The 18,819-nt window shown below is 43.0% G+C and overlaps 2 protein-coding genes across 3 annotated transcripts; both read left to right on the forward strand.

The window, feature by feature from the left end:
• The first annotated feature begins 1,424 nt into the window (after positions 1–1,424).
• arhgef5 (Rho guanine nucleotide exchange factor (GEF) 5) lies at positions 1,425–13,899 on the forward strand. Of its 2 annotated transcripts, none has more exons than XM_034611001.1 (15): positions 1,425–2,007; positions 2,523–6,311; positions 6,943–6,988; positions 7,147–7,196; positions 7,950–8,320; positions 9,298–9,458; positions 9,659–9,811; positions 10,038–10,167; positions 10,263–10,337; positions 10,431–10,520; positions 11,218–11,360; positions 11,839–11,982; positions 12,080–12,150; positions 13,016–13,120; positions 13,242–13,899. In XM_034611001.1, the coding sequence occupies exons 2-15, from the start codon at positions 2,543–2,545 to the stop codon at positions 13,382–13,384; spliced, it is 5,451 nt and encodes a 1,816-aa protein (XP_034466892.1). In that variant the 5' UTR covers positions 1,425–2,007; positions 2,523–2,542; the 3' UTR covers positions 13,385–13,899. The 2 variants fall into 2 exon arrangements, with proteins under 2 accessions (XP_034466892.1, XP_034466893.1); XM_034611002.1 differs by having other exon boundaries at positions 2,523–5,624.
• Positions 13,900–14,246: 347 nt separating this feature from the next.
• Positions 14,247–18,582, forward strand: zgc:92606 (uncharacterized protein LOC100000242 homolog). Its single transcript, XM_034611189.1, has 5 exons — positions 14,247–14,494; positions 15,943–16,032; positions 16,252–16,330; positions 17,213–17,331; positions 18,085–18,582. The coding sequence occupies exons 2-5, from the start codon at positions 15,943–15,945 to the stop codon at positions 18,148–18,150; spliced, it is 354 nt and encodes a 117-aa protein (XP_034467080.1). The 5' UTR covers positions 14,247–14,494; the 3' UTR covers positions 18,151–18,582.
• The last annotated feature ends 237 nt before the right edge of the window (positions 18,583–18,819 follow it).

The raw sequence follows: 18,819 nt of genomic DNA on the forward strand, positions 1-18,819 counted from the left end.
TATAACCTGGTACTACTACACTATTCTCCCTGAAAATACTAAATACTAATTCTAAACATGTTTTCTTATGTACACCTACTTCTATAACCTCTTTATTTACTCAACATTATCTGTACAAACACTACAGAATGATGTGCAAATATATTCACATGTGCAGCATTTTACATTCACATGATATGAGGATATTTATTAAGTGCATGTATGTATTCATAGATACAGATGCAGTACAGAAACAATCCAAAAAGATGTCAAAAATTTAGTTTGAACTTCATTTAACAGATACATTGTTAACCCCATTGGTAGCTTCTTAGTCACACGCGATTAAATGCCCATCGAGACAACTATGCAAATTCAATCTATCTAATTCACGGAAATTTTGAAGTGCAACAATATTATATTTGCAGGAAATGACAGGAATCAATACATTTAATTTTCTTCAAAAGGGTAGATCATACCTACTGTGACCATGGATAGCCTCCAGCCCTGCCAAATGATAAGAGGATAAAGTTAATGAATGTATGGGTCATTGTTCTTCCATCCATCTATTACCAGTAATGTGCATTCTCGAGGGTCGCAGGGGGGCTGGAGCCAAACCCAGCTGATGCCGGGGCGAGATTTGGGGTACACCCTGGACAGGCCGCCAGTACAGAGACAAACAAACAGTCAGACTTATATATGGGTCACTGTTAAAGTAATATGACTCTATACCATTCCCCATATTCCAAGAAGCTCTCATATCCTCCCTGCATCCCCCAAAAGACCTGCCCAGTGGGGTAAATACAGACTATAGTGGCTTTAACCTCCACCATAACTAAAAATAAAATGAATCACCATCATCTCAAACAACATGACCATAAAACTGAAACATCATGAGGGTAGGATTTATTGTTTTTATTGTTTTATTAGACTCTATTTTCAGTAGGTGTATCTTAAGAACTGGCAGGTGAACTGTACATTTGTAAAATGATTTTAAAATGAATTATACACTTTAGTTTACTTTATTTCATTTATAAAGGCCCCCATCAAAATTCATACAGAAAGCATGTTGATAAAGTGAAGGCATAGGTGAGGAAAAGCCGGAGTATTTCTAATGGAAGGCCCCATAAGAAAGGAAACAACCAAAGTGATCAAAGTTAGTGATTATTGTCTTGATTCAGTAATGAGATCTATGGTGTGAAATCTGTCCTCAGTCGTCAAACAACAAAGTAAAGTAATTTACCACTGTACGCTAATGTCCCTCTCTCCCTCTCCCATCCTCTGTGATTGCTTCATCTTGTTTTGGGGGATTTTTCCCCCTTTCTTTCCCCTCTTCACTACCTCAGCAGTGAGCTCTCCTCCACAGTGCATGCTCTCACTCCTCACTGTCTTCCTCCCCTCCCCCACTCCCTCATTGCCTATGCCTCACCTGGCGACACACCCGGCTACTCCATGTCAACCAATCGCTGCTCCAAGACAGACACCAAGGAAGTGCACTTCCTGTATTTCAGCAGAGGAGACTGGGGCAGAAGAAAAGAGAGAGTTGTGTACTTTGTTTTTCTTTTCTTTTTTTATTTGCCAGAGGGGTTCGCACAGGCAGTACTTAGAGGGTTTGGAATGGACTGAAGTAGTGGACACATCCAGGAGACGTTTGATAGAATTATGCAAGAGCTCAACGTTCAACAACAGCGACTGAGAGGACAAGACAGAGAGAAGAAGGAGGGGACAGAAAAGTGTCAATCTGTTCAGACTTGTTTGGGAATTTGGAGTAGGGTAGGTGGAGAGAGACAGAGAGCAAGCAAAAGGGAAAAGCAAGGAGAGCTCAGGCGAAAACATTAAACTTTTCACAAGACTTGATTTAGTGAGAGGGGGAAAAGAAAAAAGACATTTCTGACTCATCTGGACTAAAGGAAGCCATGTGTAAGGACATTTAGTCAACGTGAATTCTTGTGTTGTTTTACAACCCAATGCATTTTTAGCTGAGCTGGACTGGAGGGGGGAGATTGGATCTCCCCAGGACGCCACATTCAGGTGAGTCGATCGCTTTAGTAGGTTTTCATGGATCTCAGGTATGCATTTCTGTAGATTTCTTCCAATCTGGACGAAGATTAAGATCAGACTTAGTTGTGGTTTACATGTTACATGTCTTGCCTATGTGTCACAGGGCCTCACTTTCTGAAGGGCTTCGTTTTGGTATGTTGTACTTTGCAAGTCTGTGTTGCATTCTTACAGAACTGTAAGAGGGTGTCACCTTTTCTCTCGCCTGCTTCTTCCTATTTTACTGTAAATTTACTTTACAACTAGATTTAGGCTTCAGGTATCATATGGCTACTAGCATGGATATGCAATTGTAGGTATTTACTATGTTTGACAAATGAAAAAAACAAAGTAAGCAGCTGAATTGTTGCATTAGTAGTCACTTTTTAGAGGTAGCAGCAACATAATAGGGATTGTGTGCAGAGCCTTCTGCTTTTGTTCGGTTTGACCTGCATGACAGTGGTTTGTCCTTGAGAGTGCCTTGATTGTTACTGCTTCATTTCTTCTAGGTTCTCCATATTGGGCTACAATGGGGACCAAAAGGCCCAGCTGCACCCTCTTTGACACTGTATCTAACATAAACATGTCTGACCGCAAGCTTCAGCCAGGTGGAAAAATCTCTAGGGATCCAAGTCCCAGACCAGCGAAGACTGCCCAGTCGGAGCGAGACCGAGACGGCAAACGAGAAGATGACCGGAGGAGGGAAACAGAAATGGAGAAAATGAGAGACAAAGCAAGATACAAAGACGTAGACCCACGAGAGAGATACTATGAAAGAACGCCTGTGTCCAGGATGAGAGAGGAAGAAAAAGAGTGGAGGGAGAGAGAAAGGAGGCAAGGAGACGACAGTAGCAGAAATGGACGGCCACTGTCAAATCTAGAGAGGGACCCTAAGAGAGAGGTGGGGAAGGGGAAGAAAGGTGACACATTTCCCAGAATGAGAAAAAGCAGTGAAGAACGTGACAGAAGAACTATGTGCACCACGAAGATTGATGAAAAAAAAGGAGAAAGTAGGCAGAGGCGAATGGAGGCAGACGACTGGGAGAGAGAGAAAATGAAGACATGGCAGAGGGAGCAGTACAGAGAGAGAGAAAGAGATGAGAAACAAAGCAGGGCAAAGGACGAGGGGAGAAAGAGTGGTGGGAGACCTGTGGATGATGATAAATTGCGACAGAGGGAAAGATATGAGGGGAAAATATCTGATGCTGATTTTCAAGACAGGGGAAGAGAGGTGGGAGATTCGAGGGACAGAAGAGAGAAAGATGCTGCGAGGAGGAGAGAGAAGCCGAGGCCTTACATGGGAGAAAAGCAGGTCAGGTTGAGGTCACCGGACAAACGAAGAGACAGAGAGATCCACTCGAATAGGAAGGAGAGGGAAGGGACGCCGAGACGAGAGGGAAAGAGGGACACCAAAAGTGAAGGGGACAGCGATGAGAGAGAGTTGAAGAGGGAAAAGGTAAGGGGCAGAGAGAGGGAGGAGTTGATATATCAACACAGCCGAAGCGAGGGGGACAGCAAGGGCAAAAGACCGAAGGAGAAAGATCCAAATAGGCAGGGATACAGAGAGGACGACCGGCAGAGGGACAGAGACAGAGAGCGAGAGGGGGATAGATCCAGGCGGAAGGCAGGGGAGGAAGATAGGGAGAGGTATAAAGAAGTTGACAGGAGAGCAGCAAAGGAGGGAGAGAAATGGAGGGAAAGTGGGAGAGACTTGAAAGAGGATAGAGCCCGGCCAAACGACAGGATAGAGGATGACCGATACAAGCAGACGAGAGACAGAGAAAGAAAGGAAAGAGAGTCTGAGCGTAGGTGGGATGATACAGCAGGAAGAAGCAAAAGCAAGGTGCCGCCTCGGGTGCCGCCACGATCCCAGAGCAGTGGAGAGTGGAGCAGTGACATGGACAGTGAGGTGAGATACAGAAGAGGTCGAGACAGTAATGAAGAAAAAGAATCGGGGAGAGAGAGAACAGCCGAGCGCAAGAGAGATGTGGAAGAACCGAGGGATCCAGAGAGAGCTGCTGAAAGAAGGCAAAGGGATCAGAAGGGGGGCGAAAGACAAGAGAGAGAGAGGGGAGATGGGACAGGCAGCTTGCCAGAGCAGAGGAGGATGTGGTTAGAGCCGCAGAGTGGTAAGAATACTAAAGAAGTGTTTGTAGACAGAGAGAGACACACGAGGAAGAGAGAAGAAGAGAAGATTGTGGTGTCACGGGCAGCGCGGGAAAGAGAGATGCAACAAGTCAAAGAGGAACCAGATGAGAGGGACCAGGACCAAAGCAGTTACAGAGAGAGACATGCAGGCAGAGACATGGAGAGGGAGGCCGAGGGTGCGAGTGTAGATGGAGAGGAGGTCTGGAGAGAAACTGATAAAGTGAGAAAGCAATATCTGTCCGACAGCAGTGGTGGAATAGAAGGAGGCTGGGAGAGGGATGCGGAGAACACGACAGATAACACAGAGGATAGTGACAGGGAGGAAGAGGGCAGGAGCGACTATTTCGTCCGCCCCAAGAAAGGAGGAGAAGGGGAATCAGGGCGGCGGGAAGAGAGAGACAGCTTGCTGTCAGTAGAGGACGGCTTTGTGACGGTGTCCAGCGGCGGAGACGAGGAGGATGAGAGGGAAGAAGATGAAGAAGAGGACTTTAAGGACTGTCATGAATCCTGGGGAGGTGGAATTAAATACGACGGCTCCCCGCCTGTTGGCTTCAAGGGCCCTGAAGGAGACAAGGAGAGGGTAGGAGAATGGACAATAGGGAAGGAGGAGGCAGGTGATGAAGAGGAACAAGGGAGAGAGAAGCAGTCAAAGTACGTTAGTCAAACTTTACCCAAGTCAAAACCTGGTGACATGTCATTGTCACAATTTGATGAGATGGGAGTTGACAACCCAAATTTAGAAAGGTGTCCTCACCACAGCGATGACATCACGCAGCAACATCAGGGTGACCAGCATCCAACACTGAGTAGAAAGAATGAATATCCATTCCCCTACTACCAGGACAAAGAAGGCAATAGCGAGCATGACATGACAACTGAAATGGAAGTGCGGAACAGGTCGTCTTCAGGACTTCAAGACTCAGAGGCTGAAGAGGGAATGAGGAGCAAAGTGGAGAACCCGTATGAGGAAATAGGGCAGATTAAAAGAGACTCACAAACTGAAAAACTCCTTGGAGAGTGGAGAGAGAAAAATAAAGTACCGGTCGAAAGGAAAAGTGAGCAACTTTCTCCAACTAGTCCCTACGGTGATGTGTTTCCTCCGGCCAATTTCGAACAAATTCAACCCATCTTGGATGGAATAAAGACTGGAGCAATAACTCCAGAAGAGGTGGAGGCCATTCGCATCCGAATGAGTGGGGCATGGAGCATGTCCGAGGAGCCCAAGCGGCACTCGCAAGCCCCCCACCTCAAATGGGCCCAAAATGTGGTTCTCGAGATCCTGGGACAGTCGGAAGAGCAGCTTAAGGATGAACCAAATCCGGAGAAACGCGGAGAGGTCAACCAGTCTGAGCAAGACACACAGCAGGAGGAGAGAGGGATTCCTGTTGTTAAGATGTCCACGAATGAAGAGTACTCCACGCCCGAGCTGGAGGGCTTGCCGTTGGAAATGGAGGGATTGAGAGGTATGGGGCAGAGCCAAGCTGACATGCATGCTGACCAGTTCACAGATATGCATGGTGACAGTGACACACCCACACACACTCATGCTGACACACTGTTAGACACAGAAGGGGAGGAGGGTGACAATACGGGAAAAGAGACTGAGCTCACTGGTCACCTTCAGCTAGAAAAGGCAGATATAGACGTGACAATTACTCAAGAGGAATGCGAGGAAGTTGTGCTATCAGAGGCAGAAAAAGAAGAGCGTAGAGAGAAGGAAGTGGAGATGTATTTATCTGTGAGCAACACTCTGTACAAGCCTAGCAGCTGCCCCATTCTTAATTATGAATCTGAATCTGACCCCTCCAGAGAGGGTGAGAGCCAGGAGGAGGTCGAGAGAGAGGGTGAAAGTGAAGAAGAAAGGGAGGGAGGGGAGCCTGAGGATTGGGGTACCGCAGTGGAGGAGGGAGAGATGAGGGTAGGAGAAGAAATGGATGGGGACAGCAGAGAGGGAGAGGCGGTGGCAGAGACGCAAGTAAGAGGGACTCTGACGAGCAGTTTCAGTTTCCAAGACATGGGTCCCAAGGCTCGGATACGAAGGATGGGGATCCGTAAAACTACAGAACGAAGAAAAGGAGAGCTTGTAGAAGAAGAGGAAGAAGAGGAAGGTGGTGGAAGGGATCGCAGAACCAGAATATTCTCGGCATCAGGTAAAGACAGAGGATTGAGGATTGAAAAACAAATCAAATGGCTCAAATCAATCATTTCAAAGAGGCACATAATTACCTCACCTCTCCTCACTTTTAACTCCTGTCTATGTTTTCCCCAATCAGCATCTGCAGCTTGATTCGTTTGATCAGATTGAAACGTTACCTACCCACAGGGGAAACTCCCAAGAGGCACCTTGCAGACTGAGAGTTTTCTTAATGTTTTTCGTCGTTTCATCAACCACAGAACCAATAATCTAGGGCTCGTAGATGTGTCAACGCGCTGATCTGATGTCATCACATTACCTCTGAACTGGAATCTGCGTCACAGTGTTTTGGTTGCAGGTGGTGGGTGGAGATCAGTGGAGGTGGAGAGTGAATTAGCTGAAAGGCTGAGGTTCATCATACTTTGAGACACAACACAAGAAGAACTGGAAACACTATCATCTCTTTGATTGTGCTTTTTGTTATTTATTTAATTTAATCCCTATTTATCTATTTATTTGTGTATTTATTCATCTGTATTTTATTTTCATTTATTCTGAGCGCTGGTGGGGTTAATAGTAAATCAGTGCCTGGGAATAAGGTATGCTGTTTTATAACGTGTCAACAAAAGGATACTTCTACATTTCAGATGATGAGGATGATCGGAGTAAAAGCATGGGAGAAGTGGAGCTCAGGTAAATAAAACAAGTTCTGATGTATCAGGAAGGTCACTGAATGTTCAAAACAATCCTGTCCTGCACTTTTAATGCTCATGTTCCATGTTAAAAAGCCGATTTTATACTTTTTTTAACTAATGCGTCACGGTTATAAAGTTTCTTTCTTTGCTCTGCAGGAATGTTTTGGACACAATCGACAGACGGAAAAGGAATTCCAGGTTTTTCAGTGAGTCCCTCTTTTTTTTTTTTGTGCCTTATTCACGTCATCTGCATTACATTAGTATATAAATTCTCAAGGGATAAATCAAGCATCTTTCATTTTCATTCTCAAAATGTAATGTATCATGGGGATTCTTTTGTGTTGAGTTTCATTTCAGAATGAATCTTGTGGCTGCGTATAGGAAAAGGTTGTGTAGGCGATAGTGACGTGTATTCAGATCAAATCTCCTGTGACTGTGGCCAGGAAAAACATGACATGTCTTGAGCATTTCCCTTCAATGAGTGTGATTCATATCCTGTTTAATGCCGCCTCTTTAACTGTTTATCTCTTCCCAGCAACATCTCTGCTGTTGAACGTAGATGAAATACATAAATGTAATTAAATGAGTGTGTTTGCTGTTTGCTCAAACGAGTTAAAATTATGTTTTAAACTGAGCTAAATTTAAAATGGCCGTTCTCTGGGGCTATGATTGATACTGCGTATGTGCTGTATTGAGCATGTGTGAGTCTGTGCAAGCCACAGACAGGTTTCTGCAAGTATCTCCTAACTTGAGGGGAAAACAGCTGCTGCAGTTACTTTGCATTCCACAAGTATGTGTAAAAGGAATGTCAAATGCAAACAACTCCTCTTGGCTAACAGTGTTCCTCTCTCCGTCTCTCTTCTTTTCTATGCTTTCTGTATTTTTCAACCTTCTTGTTTCTTTCTCTCCCTCTTCTCTCTCTGTCTTTCCATCTGTTTCACTCCCTCTCTTCCTCCCAGATGCTGCCCAGCTCTACCAGCAGTACAGCGAGGCGGCGCAGAACTTTGAGATCCTAAGTCAGGCTCGCTCCGATGGCCCGTCGGTGAGCGAGGACAACGCCTCCTCTCCTGCTCTGTCGCCTCCTCCTGCCCGCAGACCTCTACCTCCACTACCGCCTGTCCCTCACCCTCACTCCTTGTCACACTCGGCCTCCATCACCAGTGTCAAAAGCTTGCCTCTTCCTGAGCCCCCAAAGAGCGAGGGCAGGCCTTCCTCTCCCCGTCTGTCCATCACACTCACACAGTCATCCACACTGTGGCGGGACCTGCCTGGGGTCAGGAACAGTGGTCAACTGGACGATCTCTCAGAGGACCAGAGGCGCCTGCAGGAGGTATCACATGGTTTTTCTGTTACCACTTATTGGCATACAATTCCTCCAACAGCAAGTTTCTAGGTTTTTGCCCTTGAGTTTCACTGAGGCAGGAATGTTTTACAAACCATTACATGGGGATTTTAAAACTTGATATTTACTGTATCTGACAGGAAGGCTAAACCATAATCTTGCATTTTTACATCTTTGGAAAGTTGAGGGCACATCATAGTCCTTGGGGCATTTAAGTGCATCTCGGTCAGCCACATTTCTTCCTACAGCCTAACTTCCTAATCCAGTCCAAATACATTTGAATAAATTAGATAAAAAAAGATGACATTTAACTTAAAATTAGAACAACTAAAATGATGTTTTTACTACTGTAAAGATTGAGCAATGTAGGACTTTATCAGTTGGGAGTTTTGCACTTGTTTTACTGGAAGTGTACAGCTTGTATGTTTCTTGAGTAAGAAATGTGTCATCTGCGCTCTTTAAATTAAACTAAACACCAATTCTGATTTTAATGATTCACCTCCTTGTGCTTGTTTATCACATTTAAGTGACCAGACAGGTTTTTTCACAGCAGCAGCTTCTCTACTTTATTCATGTGATGGTGGCCGTTAGGAAATGGAGTAACGTACATGAATCATCTTCTCACTGTTATTACTTCACACATCAAACTACTAACATTACCCAGAATATTCTGATTGCCAAATCCAAGAGCAACCCCCCTCCATAAATACAGTTTTCATTATCAGAAGAGTGTCTCTTGCCAGAAGATGTGACGCATCAACATGTTTCTCTGGTACTGTAGGTGTTTTCTTGTAAAAAGACTTGCCACTTGTTGTGAAATAACACTTCTATGTGAGTCACATCCTCGTCACAGTCTCTCTGCCTCGGAGAAAAAGAAAGCTCCTCACTTATCTGCTGGGAATCATTGTCTAGTTTTTTCTCTTTTTGTGTTGATCTCTTCTATCATCTGTGTTTTGCTTTTTCAGGTGAGATTTGAAGTGTTGACCTCAGAAGCCTCCTACTGCCGGAGTTTAGACATTGTTGTTGAACACTTTGTCAAGGCCAAACAGCTGGGGGCGCTGTTGACCACGCAAGATAGAAACTGGCTGTTTTCCCGGCTTGCAGATGTTCGTGCCATCAGCCACAGGTTAGAGATTTTAAACATTTACCCCAGCAAGTTCTTAATTGATTTTCGGCACATCTTTTACGTTTCTATTATATCTGTCTGACAAAATCACTCGTATGTGACATGAATACGTGATAATCTACCATGTTTGTGTAAAATACAGCATCACAAATCAATGGGAGAAATCAGCATAACAATGATCTTTGTGGGTTTTGTTTTAGTTTTTTGTCAAAGCTGGAGGAGCGTGTGGAAACGGAAATCGTTCACTTCACCGTGTGTGATATCATCGTTCGGCACTGTCAGCGCTTCAAAATGGTTTATGTGCCCTACCTCACCAACCAGTCCTATCAGGATGCCACCTACCAGAGACTCATGTAAGCCACCCAGTCAAGCTTTTGTGTTTTCTCTGTTGGAACATCAGTTTTTGTTCGCGACTCGGAAATAGATCCAGAGAAAACCACAGCAGGATCATTTCCTCTCTCTGAAAATAACACTCACCACATTTCCAGCAGTGAATGTGATTTCCAGTAGTTGAAAACTTCGGCTACTGTCTGTATTATTTCTGTCTGTCTGTGCATTCAAAATTGGTCTTTCTTGCAGGAATGAGAATCAAGGTTTCAAGCGGATTGTGGATAAACTAGAGAGGAGTCCAGTTTGTCAGAGACTTCCTCTTCGCTCCTTCCTCGTCCTTCCTTTCCAACGGATCACAAGAATAAAGCTGCTGGTCCAGGTGTGTGAGTGTGTGTGTGTGGTCTCTGACACAACATGATCAGTCCTGTACCTTTTTACCTAACCTTGACACACACATGCACTTTTTCTGTGCAGAACATTGTGAAGAGAACTACTCCAGGTACAGCGGAGGCGACACAGGCCATCAAAGCTATGAAACTTCTGGAGAAGGTACAACAGGAGCCTCTTTCCCACCGTTAAAAGTTCTCGTTTTGGAATTTTAGGTGACAAATCTGTTTCTCTTTCATTCTCTGTCTCCTCTAGTTGATTCAAGAGAGTAATGACAGCATCTCCCAGATGAAAAACATCGAGTCCCTGGTCACTCTTAGTGCTAAGGTGGACTTTGAATGTAGGGTAAGTCGTAATAATAATAATAATAATAATAATAATAATACATGGTTAAAACAGGATAAAACATTTCAGGACTGAGGCAAATAGGAACGGAGAATAAAATAATACAGTAATAAAATATCAAAACTCAGCTTTAAAATAATACAATCAAATAAAAAAACTGACAAAACATAGGTATTTTTTAATTTAGGTAGTAAAATGCTGTTCCAAAATTTGTGAAAGAAAGAAGTGATCTAAAATACAACACTGATTCTGCAAGACATGTTCCAGTTCCAGAGCTGAGGAACCTCAATGATGATCTATTATTCTACTACATGTTCCTGTATCATGTACCATGACATTGATTTGGGCCACATGTTCCAGCACTAAGGAGTACATTCTATGGGTGTTTTCAGAGATTTTTATAAAAGCTACAACTAAAGAAATCATTTCATAAAATGATCTCAACTCAAGCTTCACTTTCTTGAGGTTTCTCCTCCATCAGGGTCTTGATCAGGAGATGTAGTAAACGTAGCCTTAGCTTGGAGATGGCTCAGCTGTGCTCACATGATCTATAGTCATATGATAATAGGCGGTTAGATGTACAGCTGGCCATGAGATAGTCCAGAAAAAGTTAGTATGTGGACCTTGAGCAAAGATCATTTAGTCAAACTGTGATTTCCATGCTGAAATTTTCATCTTGACTGTGTGTGTGTCACAGACTCTTCCCCTGATCAGCCAGTCTCGGAGGTTGGTGCGGGAAGGCGTGGTCACTGAGCTGATGGATTTCTCCCTGAAAGACACAGAGAGGAATATTCACATGCACCTATTCAACGACTACTTGCTAATTTCACTACATAAAGAGTGAGTCAACACACATGTTCTTCTGTTATGTTTGAATAATCCTTCCTCAGACAGGGCGATATGGCCCAAAATCCCATCAATATAAAAATGTCCACATCAGTAAATGTTGATAACTATCACGATAATTTGTGATTTAAATATTATTATTTATTTAAAGTTTAAAGACAGTTTTTTGCTCCTGGGTGAAGGTTGTGGTCTCTTCATGAGCAGAGAATGACAAACACTTGATAAACAAATCTGATAATAATGTGTTAAACCTCAACTGTGCTTCCACAATGCATAAGCATTACATTGAAATATATACAACCTTTGTTATATTGATATTGATGGAAATTATATTGCGATAATTATTAATATTGTTTAATTTCCCAGCCCTAATCCATCTGTAACTGGCATGTCCCCAAAGTCTTTTATTGTCCCTTCAGTCCCTTCCACCATCTGATGTCTCTCCTGTTCTTTCGCTGTCTGTTGTCTGCAGGGGGGGAAGATTCACTGTAATCGACCACTCACCTGTATCAGAGCTGCGCGCTGAGAACTGCCGTGTCAAGCTTCACTCTTTACAGAAGAACGTGTTCCGGCTGCACATGTTACACAAATCCCTGCTGCTAAGGACTGACACACAGTAAGAGAGCGAGATAGCCGCAGGGAATGTCTGTTTTCACAAAAGTAGAAAAAGGGACGGATGATTTACTGGTCTTTGTTTTTTTGTTTCCCTTCAGGAGTGACAAGCTACGTTGGATATCTGCTCTTTCCCGGCCACATCCTGAAATAGATTTTTCTGCAGCTCAAGGTAAACTCTTCACCCAAAATTTGAATGTCAGACAGTATTTGTGGTTCACCCGCTGAGAAACTGAGGATGCTGTAAAACCCCACTAAGATCATATCATAGAGCAGACGTGACTGGGCAAGTGAAGACATTCGTCAGCTTTTACGTAACGATACGTGTTGGAAATATGGGGACTTTCTGAAAGCTACAAAATCCCCCACTATGCAGAAAGACCCTAAAACAAACTAGTACCAAAAGGGAAGTAACCAGCCAACTAACTAAAACTGGAATAATCTGTCTGTCAGTCCATCTGTATTTTGAGGTTTTTTTAGACGGGTGCTTATCATGAAATCTTAAAACACTGCTTTTCGACGTGTTAATTGATGTAATTAAAAAAAGGCAAACGTACATAGCAAGGGCATGTTCCTGCACACACATGCATGCGCACTTACAGGTACATGCAATGCTCCATTCACACATCTAGTGCAGTGCCGGTCAGTCACTGCTGTAAAAAAACATCCGATAGGCCCCAGAGGTCTGCTGAGAATAGCAAATCCAAGAATGAAATACATGTGTATGTTTTCATGCCTCTGTGCTGGCTACAGCCAGTGGCTGGAGGCATTATATTTTGGTGTCGTCAGATTCTTGTGAACACGAACGCCGTGAGAGAATGTATTCATATTGGGACAAATGTTCAGTTGGACTGAGAAAGATTTGCGTGGTCAAAGTCGCTGTGACCTCACAAAACGTATATTTTGTGAATGCAGTGTCTCAGGAACACCTTGAAGCAGGTTATCAGCAGGCTATCAGGGGCATTGTAGAATTTGTTGTGGTGACCTATTTACCCATAGACTGTATGTGTGACCACATTTTTCTTCTCTCTGTGCAGATTTTCCACAGATGCAGTGTATGCGAGGTTTTGTTGGGCAGCAGCCTGATGAGCTGTCCTTAGAAAAAGCTGAGGTCATTCTAGTTCACCAACAAAGCAGCGACCGTAAGTTCATCACACGACCTTTGCCATCAGTCCCCTGCATCTATTTTTGGATTAATGCACAGAACCATGTAGGTCACAGAAGCATTAAAGTCTTTTATGTTGCATTCCTTCTATTTCACAGATTGGGTAGAGGGGACCCGACTGTCTGACCGGCATCATGGATGGGTGCCCGAGTCCCATTTGGAAACCATAACCAACTCTAGAGTCCGACAGCGCAACCTGTCAGATGCTCTCAAACTTACAACTGCCAAAGCTGCTGCTTGAGTGGTATGGTCAGAGTGGCACCAAACAGTGGGACGTCCTGGATGAGACTATTTGTAAAGGACAAGAGGCGGCTGTCTGCTTCCAGCTAATGGAAGATGGACAATGGACATTCAGTGAATCAAATGGGAAAGCAGTTGAAATGCATCTCGATGTGGCATCGCCTGTTTCACTCTGTGGGGAAAAATGTATATATATTGATGTAGAGCGATGCAAGAACTGCTGCCAGAAAAACATTAAAAGTGTTGTCACTGTACTAAAGAGAATCTACGCCACAAACAACATTCTGTGTTTGTTGCTAAATCTACGGAGAGGTGATTTTTAGAATGAATTGTGGAAAATGTATTATAATTTGTGCATAGTACTGAATCTAATAGGTGATTGTATGACGCGTGTCAAGAACAAAATTGGCCCCTGCATGCAGGAAAGAGCTGTTGGAAATCATGTGACAAATAAAAGCTGCAGAGGACATTTCAATAAACTCCGAATGATGGATTAAAAATCACTTTTGAACACGAGCCTGCTTTTTTTGTCTGTTTTGATCCAGGACATTTGTGCATTCGCAGTAATGTTGCACGTCCACAACGAGTTGCATGTGATCGCGGGCATGCGGCTGCAGGAAGTGTTTACAGAACAACGTGAACTGTACACACACGCGTGCACGCCGCCGAGCACGTAGCCTGGACGAGGCGCGGCCGGGGGGGCGGGGGCGTGACCCTGCGGTGGCCTGGTCCAGTTTTCAACAACAGCCATTGGTTGAAAGAGGTTGCATTGAAGACTAAGGCTCAGCCAATGAACGCGCTGCAATTGGAGACGCAGCTCCTCCTGGAATCGCCAGACTCCCGCTGTCAATCTCCGCACTCGCAGCGGATTGGCCGAGGATGTGGTGGGCGGGCTTCGCTGTGTTTGTTGTTGTTGTTGTCGTTGAGCAGAAAAAGTGGAGCAGTCCGACATCTTTGAAACAAGCTGAGAATCTCGTCGTTATGTGTGAACTCTGAGTTTGCTCGTCCAGGATTTTGGTTTTTGAGACAGTCAACAACTCGAGGGATCAGTGGTCTACATCTGCGTTTGTCCTGTTTTAGGCGGAATCCATTTCTTAGCTTTTGTTTAAAGGTATGTGGGCAGTTACGTCGCATTAGCAGCAGCCGTTTAGCCAAGACGAGCAGTCTTTTAGCCGATTGCGCATATATTTCTCGAAACCAGCGCCTGGTGTGTTGTGTTCCGTGTGCGTGGACGAAGTAGGTGCACGTGTTCGTGTAGTTGTTGTGTTTGATTTCCGACAATTCACCGATTTAAAGCAGGTTCGCTGACCTCAGGGCTGCTGCAGTTGAACGGTGACGTGGCCTCACTTGACGATGACCCTAATCATAACAACCCCGTGTCATCGTGACCACAGCAGCCCGATTTAAACACGGTCTCCGCCGCCAGGGCCTGATCATGAAGGGATGTTGTGTGGATGTTTTGTTGTTGTTGTTGTTGTTGTATCGTTTGCTTCATTGTTAGATGTTGTTTACTCCCATCAGAGCGAGTAGTAAACAGTGTCACGCTGTTGAACAGGGTGATTCTGGGCTTCTTCTGATATGAGAGGATTTGTAACTGGGCCAGTTTTGCTCATGAGGATCACGTGTTTGACAGCATGCCATGGAAATAATGGTGTTTTACATATAATGATGTTCATGTAAATACATTTCTCTATATATTTACAACATACATTTTCCAGAGAGTAATTAATTGCGAAGATAAACAGATTGAAATGCCTGATTTGGGGCTAATCCAATTTAGGACTGCTTCCAATCTTTATTTTTTTGTTGATTGACGTTAATCAAATGTTCCCTTTCATCTATTCTTCTATGAATATATCAAAGGTCCAGTGTGTAGGATTATTTAATCTTTGTTGTTTTAGGGTGAGCCTTTTATGTCAACATCGTGAGTGGATCCTCCCACAGAGTCTCTGCCATGTTGAGCTGCCAATGTTTCTACAGTAGTCAGGAATAGACAAACCAAACACTGGCTTAAGAAAGGGGCTTTTGTGTTTTTCTATATCTTGAAGTCCACCACAGATTCTCCAATAGACTTTGGAAAGGGGGGGTGGAGGTGAGGGGTATTTGTTTGGTTGCAATATGTAACTCGAAAGTCACTCAATCCTACACACTGAAACAATCCTTTAAACCATTTTAAAAGAAACAGTATTTGGAAAAACTGTAGATTATTCATTGCATTGTTGCCAAAATCCTGCATGTCCACTTGAGCTTTAAAGAACAAATTTTGATTTGTAACCCTGCGACAGTGACTGAATAAATCCAGACATATCGGAGCAGCTACTCAATGCAACAATAATGCAAAATCATCTAATATTACTCAGCCTCTACTCTTGAAAACACTTCAAACACTTGATTAAAAGGCAACTGCATCTCATTTAGTCCCAGACTGATGTGCTCTGTCAGTATCACTTGTTGACTGAATTCAGTGCTCGGGGAAGTCCGCCTCTTTCTCCTTTGTCTGCTTGGTAAATCATTCTATTGTGTGGAGCTTGATGTTTTCTTGTGTTGTCCTGTTTCCAGATGGGTAGTCAGTACCAGCGCACAGTACCACTAGAGGTGAGGAGAGCAGAGGGAGAGAGAGTTCGGGCCAAACACCCTGACAAGATCCCAGTGAGTGTGACCACTGCCTTATTTTGTATTAGGATATATTTACTGTTAGCAACCTTCAATCAATTAAACTGGGGTAGAACATTATGTTTGCTGAATTTTATTTAATGCCAGTTATTTTTATTCATTTGGAATTTATTGACTGTTTATATTTTTGCACATGAACATATATTGTCACTCTGTTAATGATGATTATTTATTCTTGGGTTATTTTCTTACCAGATCATTGTGGAGCGGGCCTCGAGGTCACGAGCCCCTGAACTGGACAAGAAGAAATACCTAGTGCCCTCAGATCTAACAGGTGAAATACAGATACACATGCAAAACTTTAAAAACCCTGTAAATTAACATTTATCAGCTAGCCACATGCTACAGACTTCCACATCACAAGAAAAACTTGCCCTGCCAGAATATCCAGTTTAAAAAGGACCTGTTCAAGATTCAAACAGCTCAATCCTCAGTTTTACACATCGGCCAGTAGTGACAAACACATGATCAGTGTTGATATGGATCCCTTAAACATTATACAGTGTAAGAAAACACACACACACACACACACACACACACACACACACACACACACACACACACACACAGGGAGTAACGAAGAGCTCTCAAATGATTGTGCATACTTGTTTAGACTTGTGATATGCTACCTTTACCTGGCAGAGTTGGCATTGCACAACATTTTCCTTCTCTTATTTTGAAGGAGATGTCGACTTTGCATGTTTCTCCTGTTGACAGTAGCATTTAATCTCATTATATTATAGGTGCATTACCGCCACCTTCTGGTGGTAGTAACACATGATAGATCATCTATGAGATAGATGATATTCGCATAAACACAACACATATTTGTTTTCTTTCTCCTCTTTCCTGTAATGTATCTACTGACTCAATCTACTGATTGAAATACGTTCTGTCTCAGAGTGCTAATGTTTGCCTGAGCACAACCTAATTCTCTCTTTCACCCTCTGTCTCTTTCTAAACATGTGTTATTTACCTTCGTCTCTCTCTCTCTCTCTCTCTCTCACCCTCTCACCCTCTCTCTCTCTCTCTCTCTCTCTCTCTCTCTCTCTCTCTCTCTCTCTCTCTCTCTCTCTTTCTTTCTCTCTCTCTCTCTCTTTCTCTTTCTTTCTTTCTTTCTTTCTTTCTTTCCTTCTTTCTTTCCTTCCTTTTTTAGTGGGCCAGTTGTGCTTCCTCATCCGCCAGCGCGTGTCTTTGAGACCGGAGGAAGCGCTCTTCTTCTTCGTCAACAACTCCCTTCCCCCATCCAGTTCCCCTCTCTCTGCCGTATATGAGGTAACTGAAGATCCCTCCCAACAGACACACATTACCAGCAGGTGTACAAACATATATACGGACATTTGCGTATCAGTGTCCCGCCCTTAAGTGAAACATGAGTTTATATCTACACCAGTGAGACCTTTTCACCCTTTACTCTGAACGCAGCATACCAAGAACTAGATAAAATCTGTTTAGGCAGCAGTGTTACTTCACCTTTTTCAGAAAAAGCCATGACCATCGGTTTCAATCTGAAAGTGCTTTATAAACCAGCAGTTTGCATGTATGATGAACATGTTGAAGGATATCAAGTTATTAAGCCAACATGTATTTAGAGTAGTTTTTAAATTAAATTAATTATATTTTGCTTGTGGTCACATAATTTGCAATTAGTATTGTAACTATTTTTGCGGGGTGGGCGTTCATGAATGGTAAACAATGTGCTGGTACAGATTCACACTTACCAGTGGTGGATGGTGTGGGGGGGCTGCCCACCTTTGATTAGAGGGTGTCTACTTTTTCAAATATAAATGTCATGATGAAGAAGGGTCCCAAATGGTTGACTCTATGTCAGGATTGACCCTGCAAGGTCCAAGACTGTCTTTTTGTAAATGCATTTGTAAATATATATGATATAAAAACCAGCATTGATGTGTTTCATCAAAGACCAGGCATATATTTTAGTTTACTGCTTTAAAACCACATTTAACTGTGCAGTATCTCATGCTCTAAATGTTAAATCATGCCTCATGTTCTGCTCTGTTGTTGCAGGAGCACCATGAAGAGGACCTGTTTCTCTACATGACCTACAGTAATGAGAGCGTGTATGGTGCCTGAGAGAGGACAAAAGACTGGAGAAAGAGACAGAGAGCCAATGAGAAGATGTGACCGTCTGAGAAATAAACTTAAGGCCATTTGTATTGTTTCCCTCTCACTATTACTCTATGATATTTAGTTCTGATAAGTAACGACAGTACATGGTGGAAGAAAGACATTTTCCTGGGGGACATTAGCCTTTATCAGTATTTTGGGGTTGAGCATCATGTGTTTTATTAAACTTCATGTTATGTTGATAGCTGATGTGGTGAAAGAAGAAGAAAGGAAGTTTGAAAAAGAAAGACAAAAACATATAAAAGGAAGTTATTAAAATTATGTTGAGAGCTCTCGTTATCTTTCTCAGTCACCTGTATTTAATGCAAATAGTATTTTTTGTTTCTTTTGTAAATTAATGTTGAACTTTTGTGAAAAATAAAGAGGAAAATACAAAAACTCTTTTTTTCTATCATTGTGCTTAGACTTTTATCAGCTTATCTTGTGGCTTTAGATGTTACATTGAAAAATCTGAAATTAAAATTGAAATCAAAACCTTTTTGTTGGTGCACAGAATATTTTGATTGGGGTAATTAATGCAATGAACGATTCAAACATTACACACGATCATACTTAAAATGCAGGGTAAGCAAACTAACTACTGTACAAATGTGCAAAGTCACGTGTTTTAGAGGA

This window comes from Hippoglossus hippoglossus, chromosome 16, assembly GCF_009819705.1.
Source record: "Hippoglossus hippoglossus isolate fHipHip1 chromosome 16, fHipHip1.pri, whole genome shotgun sequence".
Classification (NCBI taxonomy): Eukaryota; Metazoa; Chordata; class Actinopteri; order Pleuronectiformes; family Pleuronectidae; genus Hippoglossus; species Hippoglossus hippoglossus.

Coding starts and splice junctions, on each gene's coding strand:
- zgc:92606 (XM_034611189.1), top strand. CDS start 15,943: ATGGGTAGTCAGTACCAGCGCACAGTACCACTAGAGGTGAGGAGAGCA. Junction 16,331..17,212: donor AGTGCCCTCAGATCTAACAG/GTGAAATACAGA, acceptor TTCCTTTTTTAG/TGGGCCAGTTGTGCTTCCTC. Junction 17,332..18,084: donor CTCTCTCTGCCGTATATGAG/GTAACTGAAGAT, acceptor CTGTTGTTGCAG/GAGCACCATGAAGAGGACCT.
- arhgef5 (XM_034611001.1), top strand. CDS start 2,543: ATGGGGACCAAAAGGCCCAGCTGCACCCTCTTTGACACTGTATCTAAC. Junction 9,459..9,658: donor GTTCGTGCCATCAGCCACAG/GTTAGAGATTTT, acceptor GTTTTGTTTTAG/TTTTTTGTCAAAGCTGGAGG. Junction 12,151..13,015: donor AGATTTTTCTGCAGCTCAAG/GTAAACTCTTCA, acceptor CTCTCTGTGCAG/ATTTTCCACAGATGCAGTGT.